Source organism: Pteronotus mesoamericanus, unplaced genomic scaffold, assembly GCF_021234165.1.
Source record: "Pteronotus mesoamericanus isolate MK-2021 breed Mesoamerican mustached bat unplaced genomic scaffold, CSHL_Meso_final contig_130, whole genome shotgun sequence".
NCBI lineage: Eukaryota > Metazoa > Chordata > Mammalia > Chiroptera > Mormoopidae > Pteronotus > Pteronotus mesoamericanus.
The window spans coordinates 21,605,819-21,631,612 of record NW_026555060.1 but is presented as its reverse complement, the minus strand read 5'-3'; the positions used below and the strand labels follow the sequence as shown (position 1 = coordinate 21,631,612).

General features: G+C 40.6%; 1 protein-coding gene across 2 annotated transcripts in view; it reads right to left on the bottom strand.

Moving 5' to 3' along the window:
• Window positions 1-25,794, bottom strand: part of RSU1 (Ras suppressor protein 1) — a 181,217-nt gene that overhangs the window by 127,253 nt on the left and 28,170 nt on the right. For both annotated transcript variants that reach the window (XM_054593145.1, XM_054593136.1), the window contains exons 4-7: window positions 11,508-11,628; window positions 5,051-5,169; window positions 3,051-3,133; window positions 2,657-2,771 (exon numbers count right to left, since the gene is read on the bottom strand). In XM_054593145.1, the coding sequence (XP_054449120.1) occupies window positions 2,657-2,771; window positions 3,051-3,133; window positions 5,051-5,169; window positions 11,508-11,628 (438 nt within the window). The remainder of the gene's footprint in view (window positions 1-2,656; window positions 2,772-3,050; window positions 3,134-5,050; window positions 5,170-11,507; window positions 11,629-25,794) is intronic.

Genomic DNA, 25,794 nt, shown 5'->3' with positions numbered 1-25,794 from the left:
AGGTATAAGGAACATCAGGTGCATCAGCTCCAGCACTAGTGCGGCTCACGTGCGCACCGTGGAGAGCCAGTTCACAGCCGGAGGTGCTCCTGCTGTAGCTGGGTGTTTACTGAGAGGAAGAGCCCCAGGGACAATGCAACTAACTTGGAGTGGAACAGGGGACAGAAATTGCTTTCCCAGAGGCCATCTCATCTGCATTTTGCAAAGTGTTACTCTGGCCCTGCTGTTCACACATCATCCCAGCTGGCCATGTAACTGGCCACTTTGTGTCACCTGTCCTCCTGCTAGCAACTGGGGAAGTGAGCCAGGGCCACATTGTGTTCGCACTTGGAAACCACTTTCTGAGAGCCCTTCTCCGGGCACAAACGGGAAGGAGTACACCGCAGGGGGTAGGGATGTGGGCCTGGAGGACAGCCTGCTAGGCTTCATTCCCTCCTTTGCGACTCACTAACACTGTCCTTAGGAACATGTCGCCTACCCTGTCCACGCCTCAGTTTCCTCACCTCTAACTTATCATGCTTATTACAAAACAGGAGTGAGTACAGGAAAAGCACTCGTAATTGTGCCTCAGCACAATGACACACATACTGGCTATTATTATATTGTTATCTATTATAGTTGACTTTTTTTAAAAAAATCCCTGTTTAAAAATAAATAATACATCTGTCTTCATCTTGAGTTAGATTTGTAACAGAAATTCCCAGGGATTTATCATTTATTTCCAACTAAGTGTTTACCTGTAATTAGGGAAAACTGCCACCAGGCAGATGTTAAGATTCAACTTCTATAGATATGGCTCACAAAAACAAAGTTATTTAAAGACTTTCCCCTTAATTCTACTGCTGAATAAAAACCATGTAAGTCGCTATTGGAGAACTTAACAAAAATGCTGGACAAGTATAATAATATGTCCTATGTAAATAGGATAAGCAATATGTGTAAGATTTTAACATATAAATACACAGGTATGTGTAGGTTCAACTAGATTTTTTTCTAACACATTATAATCTAATAGAAGTCACTGATTAATCTAATGTCCTGTATTGCCCCACTGCTTGAAAAATAAAATAACACAATATGCTTCTTTTTTTTTTCATTTCTCTTAATCACGCTAAGGACGCAGGCCAGACACAACAAGTGAGCTTTACCAAATGAAACAAGAATTAGTCTCCTGCCTGGAATTCTGACTCAACAGACTGGGAGGGAGCCTGTATTTGCATTCGCAAAAGCCCTTCTGGTATTGGTAACGCTAATGCCTATGGTTTACAATCACTGTAAAAAATCTTTCTTTTCACAAGAAGTTTTTTCTGCCTTAAATGCATTTGTAAAGATGTTTTCTGGATCCTGTATCCTGCTCCAACAGTGAGACTTAACTGCTTGTAACTCAGAGAAGGGAAGGTGCTGAGTTATTCTTCTGCCCTTAAAATCAGTACAACTCTCCCTCTATACCTTTTTTTTAACACTAACGCGAGAGATAAAGGAGATAGGAACAGTGGCGATAAAACTTTCCATTTGCTCCATGAATCATGTGAATGCTTTTCCTTTCCTTTAGACCAGCACCTAACAGGACTTCCTGTGCTGATGGAACTGTTCTGTACCTGCGTTTCACCCTTCCCCATGGCTCATGAGCACCTGAAACGCGGCTCATGGCTTCCTTGCTGAACAGCGCCACCTTGAACAGAAGCCAGGCTCTGCCTGCTCATAGCCTCCTCAGAACCTTGCTATCCTATCTGAGGGTCTCACTTCATTGCGTCACTCAGGACATAGTCCTTAAGCACATACCCCAAGTATGTAGTAGGCATGGAGGAACAAAAAAAGACCCACCGCCCCCCAACCCCTGCTCTCAGTGAGCTTACATTTATAGTAACTTGGCTCCCTTAAAACCACCAGACTCATTTGAGGTACCACCTCAAAGACTTAGGGTCAAATGTGTTTTTTAAAATGATGGTATTTGGGACCAGAAAAGCAAATAGTCATAGTCTGAGAAACAATGCAGTTTAACATACAGAAGCAATTAAAGGATACCGAGGATAAAGAATAACAGGCTTGGATGTTATTTCCGGGGAAGGTCATAGCCCACCTTGGGCCATCTGAGTGACCAGGCAGAACAGTAAGATTCAGCTGCCAATGGGATAGGACAGAGGAAGTCCCAGCTAGAATACATTTAAAAATTGCCTGTGGAGGTGGAATCAGAAGAGAACCAAATTTATGACTGGAAAAAGATTTTCAAGCAGCTGTAAGCAAACACTATTTGGTAAAAGTTTACAAGAGATTAAAATAAAAAAAATAATATGGGGTTAAAAAGATAAAAGTGATGGTTTGATTACAAAAACAAAACACACCCCCAGCCAGTCGAGGAGGAGCCACGGATGAGACCACCCCCACTGACCTCAGGTTCTTCACTGCGGCACACAGGCCGCCTTCATGAGCAGTTCCCGAGACACTGGGCGCTGCAGCTGCTGACCATGGCTCAGGGCTGGTCAGACCCGTCACAGCTGGGCTCTGGTCAATGACAAATGCTAGTGGAAATGATCAGAATGGGGTGCTTTGGTGGAGTATTTGCCAACAAGAGGAGAGAGCGTTGTTCAGAACTGCTGCATTTGGGTAATCGGTATTAATTAAATCCAGAACTAAGCTCATTCATCAGCAATCTTACCTAGTTCTGGGGGCAGAACGGTCAGGCGGTTCCCCTGAATGTGGAGCTCCTTAAGCTGAGTAAGCTCCCCAATTTCCTTCGGCAGCGAGATCAGGTCGTTATCTCTAAGGCTGAGCTAAATATAGGAAAACAAAGAGTTGTCAAAACACTTTCACATAAACTCCCATAAAGAGGTACTCAACATAAACTCTTGTCCTCTTCCATGCCCTCTCTTCTTTAAGCCTCAATCCTTGCAACTTACTTCCAAGTGTCTGCACATGAACAAGAACAGTATGGAGAGCAGTGGTTCATTCCTGCAAAACAAACCCTACTCCTGCTCAAATCGACTTGGTTCTACTTCTACAGGGGCTGCAGAAGTGAATTGATTTTCTCAGAATTTAGATAAATTACTTACTATCTGCAACTTTGTGAGCTTCCCAATATCTGGCGGCAGGATTTCAAAATCGTTGTCACTTAGATAGAGTGCACGCAGGGTGGCTGCAAATTAAACAGCAATATATAAACAGGGTAGCATGGAACCCAACCATTTGAGGACTGATCAATACAAGGGAGTCAGCTTTGATTAATAACCCTGGCCTGCTGAAAAGCCTGTGACACACCTAGGGCTCGCAATAATAACAAGCAGGTCAAACTTAGATTTACTGGCTTATTGTGGGGCTGGTGTGTTCAGGAAAACATCTATATCCAAGAGGACTGACACAATTAACAACTGTGGGCACCAGCAGTTTTTGACATCCAGTTTCAATATATTTGCAGAAAAGACAGCTATTTTGCTTCTATTACTTCCGATTCACATTTCTTACTCCATTTGCATCCAAAGTAAAACAAAGAAAACCACTGTGTCACTTATATCAATACTTAGGGCAAAAGGCTCTTTCATGTAAAGAGAACTAGGCTAAAAATAAACAAACAACTCAAAGGCTTTCAGGTGGTGGAGGCCAAAATCACTGTTCACTGTTTTCATAATCAGGCTAATTACACTTGACCCCTGAACAATGAAAAGGAACAAGATTAGAGGCGATGATCCCCTGCACAGTCAAAAATCCACATGTAACTTTAGACTCCAAAGCTTAACTACTAATAGTAGTTAACAAGAAGTCTTACTGAAAACAAATAGTCAATGAACACATTAATTATGTTATGTGTATTATATACTGTATTCTTTCAATAAAGCTAGAAAAGAGAAAATGTTATTAAGAAAATCATAAAAGAAAATATATTTACTGTATTTATTGAAAAAAACCCATGTGTAAGGGGATCTACAGTTCAAATCTGTGTTGTTTAGGGCCAACTATATTATTACTTGTTTCTATAGCCTTAACAACAAAAATAAATTAAGACAAGGGGGCTAAAATATTTTTGAACATGGAGTTCAAAAATAGAGAAAACCCTAACTTAGGCAAAATACCAGTAATCAGAAATTTGTTCATAACACTACACAATGATAAAATGATCTAAATTACTAAAGGCTAAAATCCTAAAGAATCTTTTTATCCTCAACCAAACAGGTGTACCACAAGATATATGAATTTTTTTGTCTGCTTACAGGTATTCAATTACATTCTAATGTTTAAAATTTGACAGAATTGTATGTTAATTTACATAATAAAAAACAACTTATTCTAGGGCCCAAGAAAATATTATAGAGTTGTTTTCACATGCTTAAGAAAGTCTAAGAGAGAGAGTATGGCTAAGGTAAAAAAAAAATAATAATAATTTTAGAGCCTCATTCAGGAAATTCAGTATTTCTGGATGCCATATATGTCACTATTTGGAGAAAAAGAACACTCATTGAAAGAAAGCAATTCTTTCCTAAATATTTCATGAGTTCTTGGAAAAAAAAGTTTTTCCTAATTTTTAATAAGCATTTGCAACAAGAATTTGTTTGCATATGAAAAGATAAAATGTGTTTAATTGTGTACTATCAACAAAATAGCCCACATCAATAAGAATACTTTCTAAAAGGCTTAAAACAAGAACTATGGCTAGAATTTTAAAAACTCTGGTTTATTAATAGGTATTTTTATAATCAATTTGCAAATAATTAACAAACACGGAAGGGCACATATATTTTTATATTTTTGCATGTTCTTTAAAAATGAAACTCAAACTTCTTAGCTAAATGTGAGACATTCTCAGTTAGATACATAATCTATATCAGAAAGTTAATATGACACTCATTACTAAGTACACTTCAGCGTAATGGTGTCCGACAACTATATATCAAATATACATACTGCTGAACTATGAAGAAATATTCAAAAGGAATCTGTAAAGAAAAGAAAAATGTATGTCCAATAATTTCTCTTGAAGTTTGGGCCCTGACAAATAAATTTCACTTTGAGAACTCAAAGTACCATTTTAAGGAGATTTATAGAATTAAAAGTTTCTTACTCAGGTAGAAGAAGTTTCCAGGAAGGGAATTTTCACTCAAGTTGTTGTAAGTCAAGTCAAGGACCTCAAGAGCTGGGAGAGAGCCAAATCCTCGAGGCAAAGTGTTTAGTCTATTCATGCTGTTGGTGGGGGAAAAAAACCCAAGACGTCACACACAAAACACATGTTTAGACAGAATACTCAGATCACCTATGTGTCACAAGCCTAAAAGCCACATGTGAGAGGCTGAAAGCCTAGAAATGGCCATAGTTCTATAATCACTCTGTTATTTTAACCAGCCTTGTAATGTTAGTCCAAGAACCTATGTGGCCTTGAAATAATTGAAAATGTCTTGGTTGTCATTTTCTCCAGTGCTGATGCTCCATCATTGTTTTACACACAAAAAATTAAATCATCACAAAATATCTGTCCTTCCAGAGAAAAACTTCCTTATAAATGTAGCAATACCTCAAAAAGAGACATAGTAAGCTTTGTAATTTTCAGACTTGACTTTATTTCACTTATTCCTCCCAGGGAGGGAGGGGGGCGGGGGGAGGATCACTTTTTTATTCTGCAATTTCTAACATTCAAAATGACCTCCAGTAAGAAGGGCGGTTACTAGGAGCTAAGTGAGGGGACATGGGAGGTGGTTGTTTCATGGGTATAGAGTTTCAGTTTTGCATGAGGAGAAACTTTTGGAGCTTGGCTGCACAACAATGTGAATATACTTAACACAAGCGAATCATACATTTAAAATGGTTACGGTGGTAAATTTTGTTATGTGAATTTTACCAAAATTGAAAATTTTATATATATATATATGTAAATACACACACACACACACACACACACACACATCTCCAATGAAATGTAAGGAAATTATTTTTCTATTATTCTTCTTTATAATTTTTTAAGATCCTATTTTTCTTTTATTATTTTAATGATTTTTAAAAATATATTATTTATTTATTTTTATTTTTGGAGAAGGAAAGAAAGGGAGAAAGAGAGGGAGAGAAATATGAACGTGTGGCTGAATTTTGCACACTCTCTCCCAGGGACCTGGCTTGCAACTCAGCATGCTCCCTGACTGGGAATCGAACCAGTGACCCTTTGGTTCGGAGGCCAGTGCTCAATCCACTGAGCCACACCAGCTAGGGCTCAAGACCCTATTTTTCTTAATACAGTTCCCTTTGAGCATAGGTAAAAGTTGACTTTAAAGTGATTTTTAAAATATCTAGTAAAGGCTGACATGTTAAAAGGTGGGAGGGACAGTGAAACCACAAATAATTTTAGACATCGATCCTTCTCATATGAACTACAATACTGTCCACACCCACTAACCAGGCCTCACAAAAAAAGAGTGATCTCCACCTCAGGATAGGTAGAAAAGTCCTAGGTTAACTTTACACTTAACAAAATAACCTCGATGACCATTTTCAGTGATGGTAACAACTGCTATTTTCTACGAATTCTTAATTTGTGAAGCATATTTGTATCAAGTATTTTACCTGAATCACCAAAACAATCGTAATAGAGGCAGGAGAGCATTTATAACCACCTCTGTAACGCTGAAATGAGGAAACAGGCCAAGGGAGGTTACGAACCAAGGGCTTCTGACTCGGTTGGAGGGGGTGACAGGTGTCAGAGAGCACCCGCATGCACCTCATTGAGGCCAAGGCGCTCCTGGTCCTCGGATGGCCATGCAGGGTCTGAGTCAATGGGAGGGAAAGCCAGAGAGTGGGGAGTGCGCACCTTAGGTGCTTCTTTCTTCCAATATTGCTCTTAGTTGCCCATCTTTAAAAATCACCACTAAAGTTTTTCTCTCCAAACAAAGAAGTACACTTTGAAACATGAAATACAGGAAATCCATGGTGAGACTTCCTCAGAGCAGCAATTTTCAAACTTTTTCATCTCACAGCACACATAAACGAAGTGCTAAAATTCTGTGGCATACCAAAAAATAGATATTTTGCCAATATGACAAAAAAAATAGGTATAATTTTGGTTCATTCACCCAAGACAGCTCTTGTTGTGTTGGCTGTTGTCATTTTTTTATTTGACAATCTAAGGGAAAAAGGGTCAGTGCCCCTGACTAAATAGTCAGGTATGTTGCATGTTTTAAAAATTATTGCAGCTCACCAGTTGAAAATCGCTGCCTTAGAGGCGAGGGGCCTCTCACTGAAGAGAGAGTTCCCACCCGATCTCCAGCACAGAGCAAGCCTGAATCTACTAAACTGCAGGTTCTCCTTCTCTTTGAACAATGAACCAATACCCCAACGTGTGAGAAACACAGGAGAGCCCCTGTGCAGTTGATTCATACCAGTAAGTGACAGTAGGAGGCCCACTAGCCTGGTGGACAGAAGGGAAACTCTAACTGAAAGGCTTCGGAAGGTCCACATGCTGTGCTGGCAACAGCCCCAGCTACAAACAATGCAGGAAGCTGTGAGGACTACTTGCCATTAATCTTGACACCAGCACACTCGTAACCACCAGCATCTATCTCTTTGCAGAATGATGTGTGGTATGCATGGGCTTCCCCCAGAGTGGATGCTAACATCAGCTCCATCTACACAGGTGACCTCAGAGCCCCCCAGCGAGGGCACTGGCACTCAAGGTGTTCATGACAGGTTACAGTAGGGGCAGTGAGAGAGCAGATCTGGGTTTGAAGTCCAGCTCTAGCACCTGCTGGCAGGGTGATCTTGGGGAACTTACTCAGCTTCTCTGAGACCCAATTCCTCTTCACCTGTAAAATGAGGCTAGCTACACCTTCCTGGCAGGTTCATCAGGAGGATGAAAGAAAATCTAACATAAATCGTGGCTCACACATGGGTTCTCAAGAAATGACACCTACATGTACAATTATTTTTCAAGAGGTTTGAGAGGAATTTTTACTCAGCCCCCAAAAGGCAAAAGGTCACCGTCAGAGAAGATCACGGTGAAAGCCTCAACTAGCAAGGGTAGTTTTTCTGTTTGTGTCACACCAGTGTGGCTGTGGCACAACCATGCCAAATGGCATAAATTCTTTGTCTGTGGACATTTTCCAAACGCATACTGGAAATGAGAAAATGCCTACATGTGATGGAGAAATTTACAAAACCAGACAGTCAAAGGCTGTTCGGCATCGTTTTTCTTTCTCTTCTTCAAAAGCCACAGTAAGGCCCATACTAATGATTCCCTTTTGGAACATTTGGATCTCCGGAGGTCCTTTTGCCCTCCTCTTGCTTCCATAGAACCTTCCTGGCTAAAGGCAAGACTTTTACTCACCTCCACAGTGACCTGCTCACACACTTAGCAAGAAAGAAAAAAAGAAAAGAAAGAAAGAAAAAAGAAAAAAAAAAAACATCGAAATCCATGAACACTTGTGCTGTGCTTAGTGGAAACTCCTAGCTGCTCACAAGAGGGGCTCCAGCATCTCACTAGTGGAAAGTTATCTCAGAACAGTCGGCCATGGTTCTCTTGAAGTGAGATTATCTCCAAATAATTATAAACAGGTAACCTATGTGGCTACATTTTTTTTTTTTTTTTTTGGAAATAGCTCTATAAAATGAGTCACATTTGAAGAATTAAGAACATAACTCTATTTATTCAGATAGCCTAAAAATCCTTTCATGTCTTGTGATCACCAGAATAAACAGCAAATACTATGTGAAACTTGAAAAGCAACTTTTGGTCGAGCTTGCCCCCTGGATTATGCATACACATGGTCTGACTGCTCCGCGGTAGGGTCTCCAGTGTGTATATTTTTATTCTGGCTGCTTATTCTAAGTAGCCTGCGCCATCTTGCCTTAAATAGAATGGGGCAGGTATAAGTAATTCTATGCCATTGAGGACAGAAGTATCCTTTCTTGAAACCCATCTTAACTCCTTTCCTAGAGAACTAAGAATTTTGTTCAAACTTTGACAACTCCATCTGTGTAGCTACATAATTAACTATAGAAAACTTTATATGATCTACAAAACACTGAAAACTTTTAACAAACAGCTCTCAGGACAACAAAGAAGTAACTAAGATACTTCAAAGAAGAAGGAAAGTTTACCACTCGGTCCTAAGGCATGTGGAACCCAGAGGAACAAATCCTGAGCTCGCCATCTTGCGAACTCTGCCTCCACCTGTATTTGTGTCTCAGCTGCCCACAGCAAACACCTAGGCATCACCCCCACTGTCTTGTCACTTCTACCTCCTCTATGTTCTCACATAAAGGCCCTCCCCTGCCTCCACTGTCACTCACTGCCCAAGTTCACCAGGAACGTTATCTAGCATTCTCACAGGGCCCCTGACCTCTAGCCATACCTCCCTGCAGCCTCTTCTCCACACAATCCTTCAAACGAATACATGACCTCATCTCTCATACCTGCTGCTCCGCTCTGCAAACTCCTCAATGGTCTGCAGGATAAAACTGGAGCTCCTTTATTTGACACATGAGGCCTTTCATTAGCACGCCGACTTCTTGACAATGACTTACTTGTTTACAGTCTCTTTCCCCAACTGTGATGTATGCCTCATAAGAGCTGAATGGCCACTACCTACAACACAGCCTGGTACATACCTGGAAGCTCAAGAAATTATCATTAAATGAAGAGCAGACATTCATGCTTCTCTTCTCACCTCTTCCCCTCCTGCTCCCTACCTCACACTTCATACTCAGCCACCACCAAACCACCTGCAATTCCCGGAACGTGCAGTGCTCTGAGCTTTTAGACGTGTCATTCTCACAATCTGAGATGTCTTCCCTCTGCTTGGGAGTCTAAGGAATTCCTTCTGGTGCATCAAGTCTGGGTTCAAGTACTACCCCTGCAGGAACTCTTCCCCTGAGAACCTTACCTGTAGACTACTGTGCTCCTGGCCCCTCTCCCTGTGCACTTCTAGAGCCTGCCACGCATTAGTGACCCAGCTGTACACGGTCACTCTTCACTGACAGTGGCTCTGCCCCCCATACTGAAGGCCAGGGACTGTGATTTTCACCACTGGCCCTGACACTAGCAAGGTTCCTGACATAGCACAGGAACTTACATAGTCCCAAACTAAATGAATTAATAAATAAAACAATGATAATGATGAGAATAATAGCTAACACTTATGTACTGCATACTGTGTGACAGGTACTGTTCCTAGCACCTTATATGTAAGTAACAATTTATTTAATAAATTAAAAAACTAACAGTAAGGATAGATCTAGTTTTATATACCTAGTATATAGATCTAGTTTTAGCTTCTTTTTACATGCAAATTAAATAGCATGACAATAATTTTTGAAACAAAGATATAAATGAAAGATCCCTTCTTTTCCGATGTGCATATAGTCTCCATATAGATAGGGGAAAAGCCATTTGATTAAAAGTGGTATTTGCCCTCCTTTAGATGTTACTTCCCCTCTGACATTAGGAAAAAGAATGTTCATGGACCTTGAAAAGATCACCTTTCAACCAGAATCAACATCAAAATAGGAGTGTCTAACCAAACTCCCTGTAGAAAGAATGAAAACTAAACTAAAACTCATTCCATGAATGAGATTTTTTTTCCCTATGGTTGCTTCTTATTAAATTGATAAATACCTGGCCAGCTTCTATTACTACTCCATGTAAATCACTGACTTACTAGAGCGTTTAATGGCTATAATTTCATGAATACATTACTTTGGGAATGAAGCATGAGTGGGCAGTTCCATCCACCAGCTCCAACAGTGAAGCTGGAATTCAGAAGCCCAAGCTCTGGGCGGCATCTATGATGACTGATGGAAGGGGGTTCTCTGCCTATCTCGGCCACGAACCTTGGGAGCAAACCACTTCACGTCTCGGAAAGGGCTCGGCTCCCTCTCCTGGAAATGAAAGCAGGCCTGCCTGCCTGCCCTCCCTGCGCATGGCCGACAGGGTCAAAGGCTGACATGAGGACTGAGAAAACCGTAAAGTGATATACAGATAAAAGGTATTCCTATTATTCGCGGCTACCTGCTTCTGCAACCTCAACTGAATCAAAATTCCTCTCTTCATCTTTGTATAAAGACAGACTTAGGATGAGAACCTCTTGAATATATAATAGGAGTGCAAAAATCAATAAAGCCATGCTAAGAAATGTATCCTCCCCTCCATAGAAGGAAGGTGCTTTGTAAACTAGCTCTACTTAATACAGAGGGAAAAACCAACCATATTAACAACTGGTCTGAATGGTTAAAGCCATGCAAATAAGTCCCTTCTCAGTTAACATCACTGAAATAAAATTTTATTGGAAACAAAATACAGTAAAAAAAAAATAAATCCCTATTGCACCAACAATTAGTTTCTGAATTACTTCTCCTCAAATAGATATGCACTAATGTAGGCCATTGCAAGTATGTATTAAAACAATAAAACTTTTTAAAAACCTAAAACATGAAAAGAAATGAGCCATCAGCTTCTCCTAGTCAGGAATATAAACAGCACCTGCCCTGGCCCACAGCTGCCCTCCCTCCACCCTCTCCTCGCTCCTCTCATTGATACTCACCCGAGGTTCAGGTGCTTCAGTTTTTGAAGGCTGCTGATCTGTGTAGGCAGCTCCTCGATCTGGTTATTAAAAAAGTTAAGCACTTCCAGATTCTTCAGTTCTGCTACGTTTGGTGGCACAGCTACAGAAACAAAAATGCCGACTGTGAACACAGGAGCCTCACTTCTCAAAAAGGAACGCCTGCAACACATTGCATTTTTCTTCACACGAACGACAGATGACCATCCATCCAATATGACCATCTAATTCACGTATGCTTGTTTTGTGTAGGTTTTTCTTAGGTTGTAATTCACCTCTGAGTAGAAAGGGAAATGTTTCTTCAAAGGCAAAAGAGAATTTCTGTACCATTACCGGCTCATGAGTGAATTATTACAAAGCATATAAACTTTTATAATTGTCATACAATTAGTAAGTGCAACTGCTTCCTTCCTTTTCATTTCCTAGCAGCAAACTCCAAATCCCTTCCTAAGTGACAATATGTTCCAGCTATTTCAATAATCTGATGCCTGAAGAACTGTTCTCTTCGCATTGTACTAAATCATAACACTTTAAGCTCGACCTTAAATGATGAGATATTCAACAGACCCAGTCTCTGATTTTGGCCTCTGGCCTTTGTACCTTGAGCAGTACACACACACACACACACACACGTTACATCAGATTTGCAACAGATCAATGCACTGTTATTATACAGAAATATGAAAAACCAACTCAGTAGCATGATATGAATACTAGTATGCAGCTCAAAGGTTAACATAAAACAGTAGGGTCCTGAAAGGTTCTTCCTTCCCTAGAGTATATACCTGCAAATACAAATTTAAAAGCAAGTGCATCTTTACCTCAAAAGTACAAACACTCAATTGGTAGCAGAAAAACTTCCCATAGGTTGTATTTCGTGTATCCATTTGCTAATTCAAGCTTTCTATAAAGACTTTATCTGCCATGAGCTTGTTGTCTATAGTTTATGCAAACGCCAATACCAAGACTATCCAGGTAACTGAAACCATGGACGCGGGCCTTGGGTACAGCACAAGAAATTGTTTTGTCTCATATCAATACATTTACTTCCCATCCCTAGTCCCCTCCACGGAATGCTCCAGAAAGCTGAGAAAACCCAGAAACACCTTTGCTTAGAACCACTACAAAGGTGTGTATAAAATTCCAAATATATCTAAAATATTTATGGAGAGAGCCATTTCAAAAGCTCCAGTGTGTAACTCCCAGGAGAATAAGTAAAGAAGACAGGCACACTGCTCAATCCAGTTTTGGGTCATCATCTTCACCTTTATAAAATGCCTAAGGTGTTGAGGACCTGATTTCTTTTAGAGGGAAGAAGGCTTGGTAAAAGGTGAGGGAAATGCTTTCACCGGAGGAAGGGATTGTGAAGAATACAAATCATTCTAGACTAAGGCACATGGAAAGAGGCAGTGATCCAGACATACAATGAGGAAGGCACGGACTTGCTACTGAAGTGCTGGTGGTAGGCATGGAGACAAAAGGGCAGATTTTAAGAGGATAATCTAGACAGCTAGAAATTGCCCCCAGAAACCACATTCTTGGACACCAATATGAATGCATGTGAGCCCTGCCTATACAATTTGACTGCAAAAGCATGTTTTTAGATGTGTAGTCATAACACACTTCTGTGCCAACAAATGGTATTTTGTGTAAATGATCATGAAGAAAATCAGGCTATGCCTGCTGAGTCACCAGGTGTCAGCTTACCTGTTCTGAACGGGGACCATGAAGTCTGCCAGCTCCACAGATGACAACAACATTGCTCAGAGACCCCACCCGTTCTCCCTGTTCCCCTACCAGCTACCACAAAGTTTCTCTCCCTGCATTCATCCGATTAGCTTGAAGAGCAATAAAGAAACTTAGTGCAACCAGGAGAAAATGATGATCTCAATTTAGCCACAAACCAAGAATAATGTAACCAGAATTACTGCTGCCTTCCCAAAGTTACTTTGCCAATGCAATTAAATGCTGGTCTGAAGGTATCGCCTTTTTGACAGAATGAGAGATTATTTCACTCTCCTTCTAAATCAGTCCAATTTAAAACCACAAATTATGCGAAATGTGATTTAGGGCTTTGTTTTGTGGACACAAACAATAACCCCACATTCAATTTACTAAACCTCTCCCAGCCTTTTGGTGCACATGTGAATTTTGTGCTTAAAACTCCATTCAAGCTAGATGCGGGAAAAAAATTACACAGCTAATATTCTCCCTAAACTATATAATTTTTCCCGTGGCCATAATAAAAAGCAAAAGAAATTAACATTCAGACCTGTCTGGAAAGGATAACATTTGCTCTTTCAACCAATATTTAGAGAATGCTTATTATGTGCACAGCACCATACTTTTAGCACCTAGCATTTCAATACTTTGGGGATAAAGTAAGAGAGGCATGCTATTTAAACAGAGTAACCTACAAAAGAAGGAGTATCAGAGTCAATAAATGAAAACAGGACTAGTGCTTAGAAAACAAACTAACTCCAACAAAACTGTCCATAAAAAAATAAACAGCTAACATAGTAAGTTGTGCAATAACTAAACCACATATATATATGTGTGTATATATATATATATGTGTGTATATATATATATATTACGTGGCAGGAACAATTTATGAAATGCTATTATAAAAAAGGTGGTAGCAATATGTCACTGGTCAGAATATTCTGGTGGAATTTTTCACGATATCTATGTGACACATTATCAAGAAGAAGTATTTAAAAATATAAGTAAACAATGAGCATCAAGGTATTTCTTATTATGCGTTTAGAATGTTCCTTTTTCATCAATGTATCCAGATTCTGTGACCTCAGCAGTAAACATGCAGCCTAAGACAACACGGAGCTTAGCACACCAAAGAGAGGGCAGTGTGGATTTGGGGGAGAGAAGTGTGGTCACCACAGGCTGGCTGGCTTTGGCCTCCCTGATAGGCCTTTAAATTCTGTGTGTCTTTACTCAACTCAACTTCTCTGAGCCTCTGCTTCCTCCAGACTAAACTGAGAAAGCTGGACTACAACCACTTCTAAATTCTATACCGCCTGGCTTGACATTCTATGATTCTAAGAGCTGGATTATGAAAATCAATGATATGGATATAAATAATGCAACAAACGGGATCCTCAATTAGGAAGCTCAGTCATGTAGAACTTTGCTTATGACAAATAATTTTTTTTTAGTGCCATTTTCTGTCTAGCAATGATGGCTGCTTTAATTTTGAGACTCCAGTTGCTAGATTTGAGAGAAAAGTCCCTAACTAGTCTCAGGTGTTTTCTGGCTCCTAAATGCCACATTCTGTTCTGGTCACAGGATGGGATGACTGCTGGGGACACTCTCAGCCCAGAACTTCTATGTTTGAAAAAGGTGACAAAGATGTGATGATGTCACCCCAAAAACTATGCCCAGAGCCTGGTCTCAAAGTATCTCCTGGCCATGCAAGAATCTGAATGCTATTCTCACTGGCGTTTCATCTACCCCAGGGCCTTGTGCAACCCCAGACTCAGCTATCAGCCCCCAATTGAAGCCCGAAGTACCTTGCCGGGTTCCGAAGTTGGGGGGCCAAAGGAGACTCGACTAATCTCCTACACTAAGTTTCTTTTAAAAGCTTACTTGGACAGTAAACCTCAGGAAGCACTTGCTGGACACAGTGAATAGACTCAAGCTCCCACTGTAAGTAACCATTGACCTAGCTCTGCTCCTGAGTAATAGCCTGACTTCTTCCAGAAGGTTATATACCTGTCCTCATCAGTTACCTTTACAGTAGGCATAGCAACCAGGCGCTGCACAGCTGAAGCACAGTCACAAAATCTGTGTAACACTCAAGAACATGCTCCCCGACTAGCGAGCAGCTAATCACCTCCCCCAACAGGAGAACCTAAATAAACTACTGTTATAATAGAGATCCATTCTAAGAGAATTTTATTCTGAAATAGGAAATTAATAATTCCATAACCAATGACTTATTTGTAAAGAGTTTTAGGACTTTATCCACACAATAATAAATAGCAGAGTATGTACAGCCACTAGTTATATTTAAATTTATCCCTGGGAATGTAAATTAGTATAGTCACTTTAAAAAACAGCATGGAGGTTGCTCAAAAAGATAAAAATAGAAATACATATGATCCAGCAAATTCAATTCTGGGTATTTAACCAAAAAACCTAAGTGTCCACTGACAGATGAATGGATGTAAAAAAAGTTTTGTATATATTATTTATATATTTTTAATATATATTATTATATATAATATATATGATGGAATATTGCTTAGCCAAGAAAGAAAGGAGAGGAGGAGAAAGAAAGAAAGAAAGAAAGAAAGAAAGAAAGAAAGAAAGAAAGAAAGAAAGAAAGAAAAGAAAGAAAGAAAGAAAGAAAGAAAGAAAGAAAGAAAGAAAGAAAGAAAGAAAGAAAGAAAGAAAGAAAGAAAGAAAGAAAGAAGGGAAGGAAGGAAGGGAGGGAGGGAGGGAAGGAGAAAAAGAAAGAAAAAAAAATCAGAAAATACTGCCATTTGTAACATGGGTGGACCTTGAGTGCATTTTGCTAAGTGAAATAAGACACACAGAGAAAGACAAATATTGTTTGATCTCAATTATTTACAAAGTTTTTTAAAAAATTTAAGAAAACACAAACTCATAGAAAAACATCAAATTTGGCATTACTAGAGGCAGGGCCCGGGGGCTGAGGAAACTGCATGAAGCTATTATAAAAATTAATTGATTAATTAAGAACTCAACTGCTTGGTCTCATTGGCCACGTCTCAAGAGCTTGGTAGCCACACACGGCGCGTGGCAGCTGTAGCGGGCAGCGCGGCCATGGAGCACTGCCATCACTACAGACATTTCTACTAGACAGAGCTCAGACAGCGCCGCTTTAACGCAGTGGACAAACCTTCAAGTACAGAACAATTACCAGAGGCCTTTTAAAACACAGACTGGGGTAGGGGGTACCATACAGTGTCTGATTAAGTAGCTTTGGGATGGGGCCTGAGAGTCTGCATTTCCAACAAGTCCCCAGGGGATGCTGATTCTCCTTGTCTGGGGACAATATTTTGGTTCAGAAAACTTATAACTCATTGGTGACATCAAAATCATTAACCTAATAGGCATATCCCTTACCCCATACAATAATGCTGAATAAGATTATAATAATCAATCTTACCCAAGCTAAGGCTCCCCTGTCACTGCAGTGAACTACTGAGCCTGCGCATGGATAAAAGTGAACAAAAACAAAAACAAAAGACCATCAGGTGGCCAATGCACCCAGCCTGAGGCGGCCGTCAAACCATTCCCAGTGGACTTCCCCTTCACACAGATCTTCATGGTGAGCCAGTATGGAGGAGAAAGGACAGCACTCAAGGAGAAAGGAAACACAGAATCCCCTAGTCTACTGAATTAAGTTGCTCTGCAGCAGCCCCGTCGTGGCTGAGTGTGGTCACATGGCAAGGTGCCATCTGCTGTGCTTTCAGCCTTTGAAACATGGAGCCCAGCTGCAGAAGGCCAAGCGGCAGCGACAGCACAGACAGACCAGCCGGATGCAGCCCATCCGGGGGGCTTTTTGAGCAAAAGCATCCTGTGGTCCCTGAGGCAAAGAAAAAAACTGTGAAGAGTGACAGGCTCTGGGAGCACCAGGCACCAGGCAAAACATAAGGACAGCAGCTCGCCCACGTGCAGCCCACAGAAGGGCCAGTGGGGCGCACACGGGTCTTCAGAGCCATATGGTCAGCACTAGCAGCCAGGTCCTCTTCAGCTCAGCCACAAAAGGCTGGTAATAGACCAGGCACCATGTTCTCACCCACGGCTGCCGGGAAGCCTGAAGCTGCGCAGAACACGTGCAAGTTTTTGTCATAAGCACGTGCGTGGTGAACTCCATCACCACTTCCAGCAAACTTCTGAGCAGTTTAAGCATGCTCTGCCTCTATCCAACTATTTCTACAGAAACACCCAGACTGTTTTTAGCTCTGGTAATTCCTGTAAAAGAGAGGTGCTAGGCTGGGGCATGAAAACCAGGGACGCCTGCATACGTGCCCCTTTGAAAAACTGAATTTGTGTTTCATCCATTGCCTCCTTCATGGGAACCAAGGAGAGACTGCGAAGCACCGCTGTGCAAGCAGAGGAGCACTTACCAGGAGCCAAAGGCTGAGAACAGCACATGACCCAGCGGTACACTCCTTCCCTGCTATCTTGTGCTCATTTCCAGCGACACCAAAGTGCCACAGACCCATGGGCCAACCAAGGCCAAAGACACCATATATGGGATAAGATAAAGCAAAAAGCACTGAAAAGCACAGCTGCCCCAAAGAGGACAAATTTATATTAAATATAGGAGAGCCCTGTCTGTTGGAATAAATATGCCCAGTCCAATCTGTACATGCTTCAGTTGCTTTAAAAATATTTTTAAATTTAAAATGCTTTAAAGTTTTTCCTTTAAAATATGTCATTAACAGAGAAGACTAAAGTAACAGAGGGGGATGGCAGAGGATATTAAAACGAGCCTGGATGTTTAGGATTCCTAAGTTACACTGCTAACAACAAAGTGATTACAAAAATTACAAAAAACATGAGAATACATGAAAATGCGTGAGGTTATTCATTACCTATACAGTGGACAGAGAAAGACCAGTTAAGAGAAAATGGTGAACGCAAAGACTGCTTTGTCCCAATGTGTGGTAGGTCACTGGATAACAGCCATCCTCTCTTGCCCTGAATGAGGCAAGGTAGGAAGAAGCCAAATTAACAGGAACTATATACAGTATGACTCGAGACATTGTTGTTCAGAGTCAAAGGACAGTCCTTTTAATCCTTAGCTACAATAGCTAGAAGACATTAGTCCATTCACACCACAAAGGCGATGTCTAGACTAATTACACAGATGCCAATTCTTTCTGCCAATTAGGAATCATAGTCTTGAATGCCATTTTAATGATTACATGTAAAAGAAGAACCTCTTCATTCTCACATACAAGTAAGTATGCTCTTCAGAATTTTATATGGGAAAAAAAGTTCATTTGTACTTATAGTGATCAATGACTTTTGTTTTCTGGCCAAAAAAACACAAGGTAGATAGTGAACTAATTATACCTTAGCATAAGAACTTGAAATTCAAAAGTATATTAATGATAACTAACTTTGCAGATTTTATGGAATTTCCCCCAAAGCAAGTATTAAAACAGTGAATTAGAGTAGTTATGGGTTATTTAAAAACATAAAGTTTATGAAACAGTAAAGCAAATTCTCATTTAAAATGACCTGCCTGGTCCTCAAGGTAAAAATAAAATGGCAAAATATCTAAACATCCACCAAGTAAGGGCCAGTAACCTCCAAATATTTATTACCTTTATAAATGATGAGAGTAATGCTACTTTCAGTTACTCAGCAGTATTTACTGAGCATCCACACCTGCAAGTACATACTTGCTGTATCCTATCATGAGCCTCCTAAGATTCTGCAGCTTAAGGAATTTTAACCAAAAATATCTGACTTAATCCACTACAAGAAAATAAAAGATATTACTCTTTCAGCAACAATGGAAATGAGTATACAAAAATGAGGGGAAAAAGTTACAAACAAGCAGTAGGTAGATTTTATAGCATAAAGTCAAACATGCAAAAATGTATGTCCCTGGGTTATTAAAAGTGTGCATGCAGAGCCAAACAAATCTCCTGAAAAGCTGACAAGCATGGATTTCTGGTCCTCTGAGGATGCAAAACTTAGTTAATGTCTGAATCTTCATCTAACTTCCCAGAGAGAACCAAAAACTGGCCCAGGCAGTCTTCAGGCGAACTCCTAAACCCCCAGTTCTTTCGGGAACACACCACCGAAAGGACCCCCCAGAGCTGCGGCGCTGCACTGCCAGGCAGGCCACACCCCGATCAATAGCTCTAATTAGGGAGCAGGTTCGGAGAAGCAGCACGGAGAGGAAAGGTAAAGACACGAGATGGCCTGGAAGGAAGTGACATCTAGTGAAGGGCAAGAAGTGGACAGCGGCTCCTCCAGGAAAACTGCCTAAGCAGCTCTGAACCACTGGGAAGAGTGAGAGGAGAAAGGAGAACACAGAAAACTTCCCTCCCCAAACAGGGTGCATGCACAGGGTCCTAAAAAGAGCTCTCTAGGCTCTTAAATAAATAAGTATAATTACATTATTTTATACATGTACACTCTCAATTCTTGAGTATTAACATTTAACATTAAGAGGGAGACAGTAAACAAGTCAAATTCTCACACACCCACATGCTCTGCCAACAGTCCCTGCCTTATTTCACAGCTAAGAATGATTTCAGCAAGAGGCCACCCTGGGTTGCTTCGCTTCCTTCCTCACCTTATGTTTCGATGCTGAGAAAGGAAGTAATTATATGAGGGAGGGAGGAAAGGAGGAAGGACGGGGGTGGCAGAAGATGCCCAGTGCTAGAGAAATCCGCACAGAAGCTTTGTTAAGTGTCCCTTCAACAGTTAGTATGTGTTAGAACTTTAGGAATTCTCCTTGCTCTTCTATCTGAGTAAGACCCAGGGCCAATGCTTAGCCCACGGAGCTCCTAGATCTGCCTCAGTGAGTTGTTAAAACTGCACACATACATCACTGGCAGAGGCGGCAGGGTAATGGTAGGCTTTCAAAGCCATAAACCCGTGGCCCCACCCTCCAGCTCTCCTTACTTAACCACTTGAAGCCTTTTGCTCCCACCAGATAGAGGAGAGTGTCAATCATGCCAGTTCTTTTCTTCCCATCCTACATGGTATATGTAGAGTGTGGTCCTCCAGAGTCTATAAGCTGTGGGCTACCTTAACTTTACTCTTCACAGTACTGGTTCAAAGGGCTTCATGGAGAAAGGTAAGAATGCATCTCAATTTCTCAAAGGAAGAGCAATATTCGGAGAGGGGGCAAGCGTTTCCGAACAGAGAAGAATCAGGCGATTAGAACAGAGAATATGTAGGCAGGACAAAAGGTCTAGAGAAATAGCAAAAAAATAGACAAAAGAGGGTTTACTGAAAATAGCTGAAAAATAAAAAAGGGCCATGAGTTTAGATTCTTCAGGTTTTACTGGAGTTTATATGCTCATAATCGAATATATATTTTATATGTAATTACAATTGTATATATAATATATATGTATTCCACTCAAGGTTGCAAATTCTTATTTAAACTCCTATTAAACTTCGGGTCAAAATGGTGGCACAGCCCGACACGGTTCGCCTCTTCACACAGCTCCACCAAATCTGCAACTAAAATATAGAACAGCCATCACTCAGAGCCATCAGTAATCAAGTTGAATGAAGTCTGATAACTACGGAATTAAAGAAACCACATCCATCCACACTGGTAGGAGAGTGGCAGACACGGAACGGGCTGGTCCCTCACCCACATGTGGTGGATAAAAATTCAGAAGGGATATCTCAGGAGCAAGAAGTTCCAGCCCCACACCAGGCCCCACAGCCCAGGGTTCCAGTACCAGGAAGCCCACAACTTCTGGCTTCAGAAACCTGCAGGGACTAAGTCGGAAGAAACTTCTGGAGCCCCAGGCAGTTCCTCTAAAAGAACCCATGCAAGGACTCGCCTGCTCAGACTCGCTCCCTCTGAGCTCCAGCACTGGTGTAGCAGCTTGAAAGGCACCAGTGGCGCACAGGGAGAAAATGAAGTGTCTGGCATCAAGGCGAGCAGAGGCCATTGTCCCTTATCTAAACCCTCCTCCCATAGAACGGCAAGCTGATGTCCTATCTGAGACTTCATCAACCTGGTTAACACTGTTTGACCCACCTTGGAGACCACCAGAGACTCCATACCCCGAGCTTATGAGCCCACCCAAGCTGCTTTTCCACATGAGTGGCTGGTCTTGGCACATGCTTTCCAACTTCCTAAATCCTCTCAAACAAGCAACAGCTGGCCTCAGTGAGTCCCAGACTCGGCACTAGCAGCAGCCAGCCTAGATTCAGTTTGGTGTCACCTGGAAAACTCCAAGCCCAGCACAAGTAGCAGCCATCTCATATTGCTTTAGAGCTCAGGCAGGGTGCCACTCCTTGTCTCCCCTACCCACACCCCCCCTCGCCCCGGGCAAAACAAAGGTTGGGGCTGACCTTGGCCTACACCACATGGGGATACTAGAGCCAGTGCACCCAGTAAACAGCTACAAACCACGTCAGAGTACTACCATCCTGCCCCTGCACAGCTGATCCTCCACAGAGGGCAGAGACTGGTGGTCAGTGGTCACAGCCCATCCTTGTGGCTGACTGGTCTGAGTAAATCCCTCCCATTGATGTGCCAACAGCAACCAAGGCTCAACTACAAGAGGAGGGTGTACTCTGCCCACATGAAGGGCACACTTTGCCTACCCAGCTAAGTGATAGAGGAGACTGTGCCACTGGACCCTACAGGACACCTACTATATTAGGCCACACTGCCAAGATACAGTCATAGCAACTCTCCCTAATACATAGAAACAAACCCAAGGAGGCTGCCAAAATGAAGAGACAAATGAAAGAACAGATCAAAACTCCAGAAAAAGAACCAAATGAAATGAAGATAAGCAACCTATGAGATGCAGAGATCAAAACACTGGTTAAAAGGATGCTCAAGGAACTTAGTGAGGACCTCAACAACATAAAAAAGATCCAGTCAGAAACAAAGGATACACTAATTGAAATAAAGGACAATTTACAGAGAAGCAACAGTAAAGTGGATGAAGCTGTGAATCAAATCAATGATATGGAACATAAGGAAGCAAAAAAGAACCAATCAAAACAACAAGAAGAAAAAGGGATCCAAAAAAGTGAGGAGAGTATAAGCAGCCTCTGGGACAGCTTCAAGCATTCCAACATTTGCATCATAACGGTGCCAGAAGGAGAAGAGAAAGAACAAGAAATTGGAAATCTATTTGGAAAAAATAATGAAAGAAAACTTCACTAATTTGGTGAAGAAAATAGACATGCAAGTCCAGGAAGCACAGAGAGTTCCAAACAAGACTTATGCAAAGAGGCCCACTCCAAAACACATCATAATTAAAATGCCCAAGGTTAAAGATAAAGAGAGAATCTGAAAAGCAGCAAGAGAAAAAGCAGTTAGTTACGTAACAGGGAGTACCCGTGAGATTGTGAGCTGATTTGTCAAAAGAAACTTTGCAGGGTAGAAGGGATTGGCAAGAAATATTCAAAGTAATGAAAAGTGGGGACCTACAGCCAAGATTGCTCTACCTGGCAAAGAAATCATTTGGAATCAAAGGGTAGTTAAAGAGCTTCCCAGACAAGAAAAAACTAAAGGAGTTCATCATCACCAAATCATTATTATACAAAATGGTAAAGGGACTTATTTAAGAAAAAGAAGATCAAAACTATGAACCATAAAGTGGCAAAAATCCTTATCTATCAACAATTGAATTTAAAAAACAAACTAAGCAAAAAAGAACAGAGATAGAATCATGGATACAGAGAACATTTTTAAGGTTGTGATATGGGAGGAGGGTGTGGGGGAATGGGTGAAGAAGTGAGGGGATGAAGAAGAACAAATAGGTAGTTACAGAATAGCCATGGGGGTGTACAGTACAGTGTAGGAAATGGAGTAGCCAAAGAACTTACATGCATGACCCACGGACATGAACAGTAGTGTGGGGATGGCCTGAGGGAGGGAGAGAGTGCTGGCTGGACAGGGACACTGGGAGAAAAAATCGGGACAACTATAATACCAATAAATCAATCAATAAAATATAATTAAAAATAAGTAAATACATATTTAAATTAAAAAATTTTAATTTAAGCAGGTAAATTAAGCTGAGCTTATGAACTTTTTTTTTAAACTATTAAGAATGCCAGTCATAGAAAGACAACCACCATATGATTTCACTCATATATGGAATCTCATGAACAAACTGAACTAACAGCAAAACAGAGAAAACAGGCAGACTCACAGATAAAGAGCAGGCTGACAGCTCAGGGGTGAGGAGCGGGTGCAGGGGGTTGGGCGGGGAGGGATCTAAAAACAGAAAAAGGACTCATGGACATGGACGACAGTGTGGTGACTGTAGGAGGGGGGTGTGCGTGGAGGTGGAAGAGGATATGGGGTGATACCTGGTAATGGAAAAAAATACAATACAAATTTTTTAAGTGAATTTCGCATTGTATTAAATATCATCTTTTTAAAGTTTTATACAAATTTCCAGGAAACATCCCCTTTAAGAAATAGCATCAATGTATGCACACTGCAATTACAGAGTGGAGCAAAAGTAGGTTTAGAATTTTGTATGAAAAATAATACAATAATTAATAAATAATACAAGAATAAACTCTGTGTTTTGATTACTCACAACTGTAAACCTACTTTTGCCCCACCCTGTATACTAATGTTATCTTTCTCTTATTCTAGGGTTTCTAAATCTGAGCTACATAAACCCCTAAAAAATTCATAGATAATTTTAACAGGATCCACAAGCTCGTTGAAATTATAAGCATTATGCGCACATTTTTAGGGATCACAAACACAGCTTTCACCCTATTCTTTAAGGTCAGTGACTAACAAAATGATAAGAAAAGCTGTTCTAAAAGGATATTGTATATAGGTAGGTAGTGCACCTCACAGAATATTATCTCCTACCCTGCTCCACACTACACACTTGTATACACACACACACATTGTCGAGGACAAATTGACACTAGATGATTTAGATATAAATTTTTGACATTTAATCAGTTCTGTTTGAAAGTTCTATTAAAACTAGTAAGATAAATCCTTTTCAACATCGGCTCTTCCAAATGACCTAGTTACGATTTGGAAAGGGACAGGGTCGGCTGGCCCCCACGTTATTTCCTCCATGGCCTACCAGCCTTCTGAAATTCTCATAACTGAAGTCTTCCATTTAAAAACACAGTAGAAGCATCAATACACCACACTTAGCTAGCTTCCTCTTAACACAGAGCAGGACTCCAAGAAGAGGGATTCTAGCAGAGGTCCCCTGTGGTTGGTGAGGCTGGCAAGAAAGAGATCAAGGGACTGCCGTCTCTGAGCTGAGGGCACAGTACAATCGAAAACCAGTTTCTCCAGCTTCATCCACTCGCCTTGAATTATGCTGCTTCTGGACTACAGGACCAACAGATTCTTTCATGGGATGATCTTGCATGTTTACCTTCTAAAACCAAAATAACATCAAACTGCCAATTGCAGGCATCATTTTACGATAACCTAACCACTGGTACCATGGAATAGCTATTGTGTAATTTGTAGCTGTCAGACTCAAAAATGCTAGGTATACATTTTTTCAAACCCAATCTTTCAAATGATGACATAGTAACACACTGATAAATGTACACTAATTAAAAAAATAAGCTATTGCTCAAAGCCTCTGTATTATAAATACATTTATACTTTGTTAAAATGCAAACAGCAAGTTGTTTTGACATTGTCACAAGATAAATTCATGACACAGAGATGATTTATTTTGCATATTCCCCCTCATAGTTTAATTTCATACAAGCCATGCACAAGAACTTTTGCATAAGGTATGACAAATAATCTATGAAAGAGGAAATAACTAGAGACTTCAGAACAGGAAGGTATTGAAAGACTGGTGAAGGTCATTCTTATGAATTGGGACAGTTAAGTTTTCTCATTCATCTCAACAATCTATTATGTCTGTAGGAAAGCATTTCAATTTATTATGCTTTTAAAAAAAATGCTTAATTTCCTTCATTATAATTGGATCTGCATATTTTGAGAATGCATTATTTTATGTAGATCATGGTGCTTAATGCATTTATAGTAACACTCATGGTAGAAATCCCATCAATACATACTGCCTGCATAAAATTTTAAAACATTAAATTAACTTGCATTTAGAACATTCTCTTTGATAAAGAAATTATTGAAATCACTAAAACAACTAGCATTTCTTGGTCACTGTAATTTCAAATTCATGCACCAGCTAAGTAATAGGAAATAATCTGTTTTAGAGAAACACATGTTTTGCCATAAAACTTAAGTTCACTGCCTGCCTAACCATTTCCGATACATTAAATGACAAGATATGGTCACTTTAAGGCCTGAAGCTGCAGGCAAAACTGCTAATACCTCAGGAAAAGATTTTACATGGCAGTTAAAAGTTCAAAGTATAAAGCTAAACTACTACGCTCAGAGACCAACACTTATAAAATGTTTACACAGAGTTGGCTGCTCAATGTTTGCACAGAGCAAAAAGATATCCTTTATATTTCTTGCACAAAATGATGAGTGCTTAACCCTCAATATTCATGGGTCACAAAATGAAAAATATTGTTGTCATGAGTAAGGTTCTAGCAATATCTA